This window comes from Aspergillus aculeatus, assembly GCF_001890905.1.
Source record: "Aspergillus aculeatus ATCC 16872 unplaced genomic scaffold ASPACscaffold_26, whole genome shotgun sequence".
NCBI lineage: Eukaryota > Fungi > Ascomycota > Eurotiomycetes > Eurotiales > Aspergillaceae > Aspergillus > Aspergillus aculeatus.
In genome coordinates this window covers 62482-70953 of record NW_017963001.1, presented here as the reverse complement: position 1 = coordinate 70953, position 8472 = coordinate 62482, and the positions used below count along the sequence as shown (strand labels likewise).

Here is an 8472-nt window from a genome sequence, read left to right as displayed (position 1 = left end):
TAAGAATTTTTAGAAATTAAAAATATTAAATACTAATTTTTTACTGTAATTTTATTAAATTTATAGTAGTCTATATATAACTGTAAATTTTTATTTTTTTTAAATATAAAGAAAATAGAAGTCTTTATAGGACTTTTTAATGAATATATTTTTTTATTAAAAGTATTTTTATTAATATAATTTTTAAATACTAAGAATTTTTCTTAAGAGAAGGTAAATAGATCTAAAGAAAACTAATTTACTTTTAAAAAAATTAATAATATAATTTTTATTATAATATTTTAAAAGAATTTTAAATTAATTAAATAAGAAAATATTAGCAAATTCGACTAACTCTAATAAAATAGAATCATTTTAATAATATTTTAATAATTTATTATTTTTAAAAAGCTATAATTTCTCTAATATTTTAATAATAGTATAAACATACGCATGATTTTAATAAGCTTTAATGAATTTCTAATTTAAATTACTATTATTTATTATATAGAAATAGATAAATCTTATAATTAAATAAGATAATTATAGAAAGTAATATAAAGATATTTTTGATAATAATAATATAAAATCTTGTCAACTATATAGCCAGTTGGTAGCCTCAGACTCGCCGGTTCGCCACCTCAGGCTCTCCAATTCGCTGCCTTAGATTAGCCAGTTTATAGAATGGATTTCTGAGTTTCGGTAATTCTTCAGTAGAAAAAACAGTCTAAAATAATCTTCTTCTACTTATTCTATTATTTTTATTTAATAAGAATTTATTTATTTATTTACTTTTATATATTTTTTATATAATCGCAGAAAGCCTCGGAAAATTAATATAACTATTCAGCTATAAATAAAAAATTAATTTTTAATATTTTTTAGTTAGTTAAGTAAGCAGTTTCAGTTTAGTTTTAGTTTAAATTTATTCAATCAGTTTAATCAGTTATTTATTTAAAAAATTAATTTTATCTATTTTTTACTTTACTTTTACTTTTACTTTACCCCTTACTTAAATTTTATATAGAATCCTATATAAAATTTGAATAAAAAATAAGATTTTATTAAAATAAAAATAAAAATATTAAGAATTCTTTTTAGTTATAAGTCCGATTATATTCTTATTTTAATTATTTATTATTATCTGAGCTTTATTTATTTATTTATCTATTCATCTATTTATTATTTTAATTTATTTATTCATATTTTAATTATAAATCAACAAACTGAAAAAAATATTATTTTAAAGAATTAATCTGATTAGTATCTTTAAATTAATTAGATCCGATTATTTATTATTAATAAAAATATATAAAAGCTGGTAAATCCAGATCTACTAATTAAATCTATTTATTTTAAAAAATTTATTTTATTTTTAATTTATTAAATTAATCAATATACTACTTCTATTTCGGATTTTAGTAAATCTGACTATTTATTATATTAGAAAATTAAAGAGAACTATTACTACTAGTTTAAAAAATAAAAAACAACCACTTTAGAACTAATCTTATTAAATTAATTAATTAATTCTATATTAAACAGACAAAATTAATATACTATATTTAATAAAAAAAGATCTTATTTAATTCTAAAAGTTTTAAAGATTAGAATTATTCTTATTAATTAGTTTTAAATAAAAGAAATTATTAATAAATATACCAAGCTCCGGTTAGGAATAAAAAATTCTATTAAAAATTATATAAATCAGTAGAAATTAGTTTATTTAAAAGTAGTAAAATTAAAACTAAATAAAATATCTAATCTAATTTAGATAATATATAACTTTTTTAAATTAATTCAAAAAATAATAAGAAATTTTATAGTAATATAGCAGACCAGATTAATTAACTATAAAATAAAAAAGAAAGAATTTTCTGAATTTTTTAAAATTATCTACTGAACTTTTTTAAAAAGAAAATAAATTAATAAATAAGAATCGCAGAAACAAAAATCAATCTTATTTATATAATTTAAAAAAAATAATAAATTTTATAATTTTAATAATTATTTCTATATTAATAAGAATCTCCGAGATTCTTATTAAAAGTCTGAAGAAAAAAATCCTAAACTGTTTTAGAAAAATTTTTAAAAATAGTCTAAAATTAAGATATTTATTTAATTAATACAGCTAAGCTTATTAAATATTTTTTTATTTAATAATAAATTAATTAATTAATTAAAAATTATCTTAATAATTAATAAACAGACTTTTTATTTAGAAAATTTATTAATATATTATTTATTTCAGTAGGCTTTTAATACTGCTTCTGATAGCTATATTTATAATTTATTAAATTTTTTTATTAAATTTACTTCTATTAAAAAAGAAAATAAAATAGTAAAGATTAGTAATATTTAATTAATAATATAACAATATAAAACAGTTATTTTCCGCCTTACTTATTTAAAAAAAAGATCTATATTTTAAATTTAAAGAAATAATTTATATATTAAAATTTTATATAAATATCCTCTCAGCCTTAATTACAGCCAGAAAGAAACTATTTTTAAATAAAAAAGATAAATATTTAAAAAAAACCTATAGCATGCCAGTTTACTAAATTAAAAATATTAATAAATTATTTTATATTTAATAAAAATAATCATTTAATTTAATAATAACTACTACTATTAATAAAAGACCAATTAAACTGTCTAAATATTTATATATATTTCTAAAACAGTTAAAAAATAATATAATAGATTAGAGAATTCAAGCCAGAAAGCTTTAAATTATTTTAATAAATTAGTTTAAAAAATTAATATTACTAATTCTTTTTTAGAATTAGTTTTAATTAAAAAATACCCTACTTATAAAGTCAGCTAATCAGAAAAACAGATTTTAAAACGGAGATTTAATAAAAAAATTTAAGTATTTAAATTAATTTATTAAAACTTAATTTATTTAGTAAATAAAATTAATAAAAAAGATATATTAACTATTTTTATTATTTTTATTTAAAATTTTATTTAAGATAAGTCCTAACTTCCAAATTAGATATATTAGAATTAATAATTAATTCTGAAGGCATCGATGCCAAGCTTCAACCTTGCTTCCTTCTCTTCTCCACCATAAGTTCTGTCTATTGTTTGCCCGCAATCACCAATCAATCATTCGGGACTTCCCCCTTTCCTCCCCCACTCTTATTGCAAGACGGGCCACATAGGACGGTAGCCCATTGCGCAGTCCACCTTTGTCATTCGTCAGTTACAATAGGGCTGGGTCCGTGTTCGAAAGTATGAATGGGCCCCGCAAAAGCAATGCCTCCATCTGGACCGTTATTAGCGTCATGATTGGAATCTGCAGTGAAGTTCTGGTGATTATTTCCTGTTCTGCCCTAAGATTATCACCAGCAGCGGCCACCCTGGTGAAGTCGGTCAACTGCAAGGCTGTCACTTTTCAACAGTACACTGATGCCAATGGTACGCACGCCAAGATGTAATAGGCAGTCTACATTCCTGTTAATAGAACATTTAATCTAATAAAACTATACCTATTTTTCTATGTATTCTATTCACCTACTTAAAGAATATAGTATGCAGATGAACGTAGCTTTCGAGAACAATTTTAGTTATTTAGTTGGACTAATCTTATTGTATAGTTGGAACGGTCGCCTGCTGTATATATTATAAGACTGTTTTTATATTCTTTGCTAACTTATATACAGCTCAGCTGCTGCCGGTGGCGGCATTAACTAGGTCGATATAGGTATTAGCATCCACTACCCACTACAGCTTTGCGACTCTGTCGAGTAATGTAAGCCATATTAGTTTCAATACTGAAGAGATCTGGGCTATTAGCCGATCTGAAGCCGTAATCGATTAAGACTACCGAGCCTGGTATAGAACAACTATTTTGAAGAAATTATTAATTCAAAACTAATATAACTCGGCCGTAGATTACAGCTACTTCTATAGATGCTCGACCGGTGGCCGATAGAGTATAAAGAATATACAGAAGTGCCCGAAAAACTACGATGGCATTCTCGCGGGCGCACCAGCAGCTGTATAACTTGAAGCAGACCGCCTACCAAGCATCTGCCAACTCCTCGCACACGATCCCGAAACCGATGTTCAGCGACCACGCCGTCCTCGTGGCACATAATGTGTGTCGGTCTGAGTTAGGGCTGTGATCCACACCGAGTTTGGATTCTTCTATCGACATAAAAACTAACTCATTTTCTGTCATAAGGCTTGTGATTACCGCCGATGGTAAGATGGAGAGAAATCTGGGTTTGTATGTTGATCAGAAAGAACTAAAAAACTCAGCAGGCGACGATTTTAAGAATTGATTGCCTCTTCCTTTGCTCAAGTACAATACATACGCTCCGAAAAAGGTACACTCATCAAGGACAAAGCTTTTCGCGCAATTTGGCAAGCTTCTTTAGCATAGCCACCAAAGCTACAAGAGAATTGTAGTTAATTCGCCTTCGACGCACTCTAAATTGTGGGTGGGTTCCATGTCACCGTGACATTTTGCATGAGAAAGTCCCGAATGTTCAGATAACGCTTTATGTGTATATAGTTGGATTCTGATCATAAAAAGGCGCTCACTATCATCGAATCCAGTTCCCAATGTATGAGAACACACTGTCAAATCCTCTAAAACTCCCAGCCATTTCTACCTTGACCGTGTAGACAGCCTCCATCCCAAGAAGAAGCCCGAGGCGTCAAACATAACCCCCCCTTCCCCCTCCCAAATCTACTTCCAAATGAACAAGAATCCACAATCTTTTTTAATCTAATCTCTGCGCGAAGCGTAGCTCATTCTTTCCGAAATCATATGCGGAGACCACATTTTTCAAGAACGGCACTCCGAGGATATTCAACACAATCCCCTCGTAGGCCACATCTTCAGAGGCAGCTAAGCTCGACACACAGTACCCTTCTTCGGTCCTATAGATCAGGTCTCGTCCCTCATGATAGAAGGTCTGTCCCCCAATCTCGACCCCAAACACGGGCGCCTGGGCATCACAGTCGAGGAGATAGTACCCCAGCGCCTCCGAATAGACAGCGGGTGGATCAAACAAAGCATTGATCGAATCCACCACCGCCATGGGCAGAAAACTGAAGTCATTGCCGGTATCGGTCAAGGCCTGGAAGGCGGTGGCGTTTGTGATGAGCGGGAAATCATCGGCTTCAGGTTCGCCCCAGGTCACGGCGGACACAGTGAACGCCCAGTAGGAGCGGGTGCGCTTGCCCGAAGTGAAACTGGGAGGGATGTTATTGAGGACCTCCACGGGGACATTGGCAAAGGTCGCATTGTGGGCGACTGGGGGATAATCGCCTAAGGTGAGATAGCCCCCAAAGGTCGTCGCGGGGGCCGCGGTGAGGTTGTGCGGGCTGTGGGCGAGGGCAATGCTGAAGTAGGGCTCCGCGACCAACCCTTGCTCGTACATGGTGTTGAACAACGGACGATAGGTCTCCCGGTCGAACCAGAAGGTGGTGTTGTCGGTGTGATTGCGCGGATGGGCAGAGGTAAGGGATGGGTAGGCCAGACCCAGCACGCCACTGTTGATCCCATCGCCCATCGGATGGCTGCGATCAGCAATTCCGATCGCTTGTCCGGGAACGGTAATGCCTGCTAGGGTGATGTCCTCGCGGGCCATTACTCCGCAGGCAACGCCGTTGCCATATTGTACGCCAAAGGTCTGGTTGGGGATTAGCCGATACGTGCTCGATTCGTTGTAGGCGTGAGGAGCATAACCACAGGCAGCCTGGCTGATCTCTTGGTTGGTCGTTTCATTGATGCAGACAAAGTCATTTCGAACCACATAAGTATCACTGCTGCCCGTGTCGACCAGCAGCTGGAAGGTCTGGTCGGCGATGGTCACCTCGACATTGAAGGTAGTCCCATACTGCGCGGCCAGCAGCGTGGTGGTATGGTTCAAAGGGTGCTGAATGAGAGGCAGAGTAACTTGACTGGCAGTCCCGAAGGCACTGAGTTGGGAAATCAGTTCTTGCATCTCTCCACACTAACTAATTATTCTGCTAGAAACATAGCAATGAAGATGATGGAATGGAATGAAATAAAAGTAGTGGTTGCCTATCGGTGGTGACGATAGTACATATATATATTAATAAATACTTAACCGTGTTCATATGACAAATCGCCTGGAATAAATAACCACGGCATACCATACCATACCATACCAATACTGGTCTTTTAACCCAACCTCCCCCCCCCGCTCCTCGTATATTTTAGTTTAGTTTTCCTTTTTTTAGGTTCCGTTCAGCCTCACTTCCTCCCACTATCAACTTGCCGTCTAAACCACCATGAAAACCTCGCGTCGAAGCACCCCCAAAGGCCGGTCTGGCTGCCTGACCTGCAAGTGCTTCTCCCGTCTTAACCCTAAGTTGCGACCTACAATACTCACCGTAAATCCAGAGCCCGTCGTGTGAAATGTGACGAAGCCAAGCCGACGTGTCAGCGATGTCGTCGTGCCAACCGCACCTGCGAGGGATACGCCGTGCTCCACCAGCAGCAGCCGGACCGTGACCAGCAACCGAGCTCCCTCCACCAGCGGCGATTGCCAATCATCACAGCCTACAACATCCCCTTCCGCGTCCCCGGCAGTCAAGCCGATCGGGAACTGCTGCATTTCTACTGCTGCGAAGCCGCCCAGAGTCTCTCCAGCTTAACCGACCCAACCCTGTGGACGCAGCTGGTCCTGCAGCGCTGCCACACGCAACCCATCATCCGCCATGCGCTGGTGACGCTGAGTGCGCTCTATCGCGATCATTGCGACCGTGGCCCACAGTCGCCGGAAACACAGCGACAACCCTCCCCGCGGAGTCTGGAGTTGATCGCCAAGTCCCACCGTCAAGTCTGCCGCCATCTCTCTTCTCCGCACGCCTCCTACGAGGTTGCCCTGATCTGCGGGGTGCTGTTCTACGCCTTTGAAACATTAATTGGCGAGGCCGAGGCCGCCATCCGCCATCTCGATCAGACCCTGCTGCTGTTCCGAAGGTATCGCGATGACGACGCTGCGCGCCCGGGGTGCCGCGACGGACACCCGGTCGCGGATGATCTCCTGCCGCATTTGAATTCCCTGCTGGCGAGATTGGATATCCAAGCGAGCATGTACAACGATACCCGGCCGTTGGTGCTGCTGCTAGGTCCGGCTGAATGGGAAGCCGAAAAAAGTCTGCGACCCCGACCGGCCTCACCGCCATCCCCAGCTTCCCCGCCATCAGGGCCATCAGGGCCATCATCGCCCGAACTCCCAAGCGACCCCACCGCGCCTTCGCCAACCGACCTCAATGCCAAAGAAAGAACCCTAATAACCCTCCAAGCCCGTCTTCTCCGCCACCTCATGCTCCACGTCTCGCATAAGAACCACCCCCTCGACAGCCTCCCGCCGTCCATACTCCACGAACGTCGCGCGCTGGACGCAGACTTCCAGACGTTTATCGCCTCCCTCACTGTGCATCCTGCACCCCCGTCCTCACCCGCAAGACCCATCCCGCAGATGCACACGCACATACAGATGCACATGCAGGGCCCGACAAAACCCCAGCAGCAACACCAACGCCTCCTCCTGTACCGGATTCAGGCCCAACTCTCCCACAGCATCATCCGCGAGAACATGATCACCTCTGATGATGATAATGATGATGATGACGAGCAGCCATCACCGTCATCCCCAACATATACAGACACGATAATGGACGCCACGCTTCGCGCCGCGCTGGACAATATCATCCTCCTTCTGGGCGGGCGGGCCAGGGAATCCGTTACGCCGGAGCGGGACGATAGCAGCAGCAGCAGCAGCAGCGACAACGATATCAACAGTCCCGGCAGTCCTGTTCCGCCGTCCGATAGAGGGACAGCCCATGGGCATGGGGGTGGAGAGGGAGCAGGTGCGGGTGCGGGTGGCACCTTCAGTTTCACCCTCTCCACCCAGCTGATCGCAGGGCTCTATTTCATCTGTCTGAAGAGTCATGACCCTCGCACGGTGGATGATGCATTGTTGCTGTTGCAGAAGAATCCGCGGTTGCCCAGGCGGGAGGGGCTGTGGGATGCTGGGGTGGTGGCCAAGGTGGTCGAGGGGTTGCGGGAGAAGAAACGGGCGTATGAACAACGCATGGAAGGACTGCAGGAAAAGAGGGACAGAAATCTGCTGAGATTGGAAGATGTAGGGGAGGAGATTCTGGACGCCGAGGGGGTCGGGGGTGTCGCGGAGGTTTTGGATCTGTTAAAATTTGGTAGCAAGGAGGACCGAGAGCAGCAGCAGCAGCAGCAGCAGCAGGAGGATGTCATGACCTAGCTAGTGTAGCTAGCTTTTTTTCGGTTGACTTTCTTAATACTCTTGGACCTTTTTAAATCTGCTTCAATTGATTTCCTTTCTATCTGCAAATGATGATGGAAAAAGGGTGGACCTAGTTCTTTTTTCTTTTTTTCTTCTATGCCCCTTATAATTTGAATCATTTCTACACCACTATAATTTTCGGCGCCAGGCTGCCTAAAAAAGGAATATAGATCATTTT

At 38.8% G+C, this 8472-nt stretch overlaps 3 protein-coding genes across 3 annotated transcripts; 2 read left to right on the top strand and 1 right to left on the bottom strand.

Annotated features, from left to right (window-relative positions):
- Positions 1 to 3959: 3959 nt before the first annotated feature.
- ASPACDRAFT_48601 (uncharacterized protein) lies at positions 3960 to 4274 on the top strand (the record flags this gene model as incomplete). The annotated part of the gene is made up of 3 exons (XM_020202167.1): positions 3960 to 4102; positions 4175 to 4194; positions 4255 to 4274. 3 exons carry the CDS (start codon positions 3960 to 3962, stop codon positions 4272 to 4274), a joined length of 183 nt encoding a protein of 60 aa, XP_020051034.1.
- Positions 4275 to 4408: 134 nt separating this feature from the next.
- On the bottom strand, positions 4409 to 6037 carry ASPACDRAFT_128042 (pepsin-like aspartic protease). The gene has a single exon (XM_020197099.1). The coding sequence runs from the start codon at positions 5946 to 5948 to the stop codon at positions 4719 to 4721; it is 1230 nt and encodes a 409-aa protein (XP_020051033.1). The 5' UTR covers positions 5949 to 6037; the 3' UTR covers positions 4409 to 4718.
- A 221-nt stretch (positions 6038 to 6258) lies between these two features.
- ASPACDRAFT_1877402 (uncharacterized protein) lies at positions 6259 to 8419 on the top strand (the record flags this gene model as incomplete). Its single annotated transcript, XM_020198103.1, has 4 exons — positions 6259 to 6325; positions 6529 to 7101; positions 7189 to 7621; positions 7871 to 8419. 4 exons carry the CDS (start codon positions 6259 to 6261, stop codon positions 8250 to 8252), a joined length of 1455 nt encoding a protein of 484 aa, XP_020051032.1. The 3' UTR covers positions 8253 to 8419.
- Between the last annotated feature and the right edge of the window lie 53 nt (positions 8420 to 8472).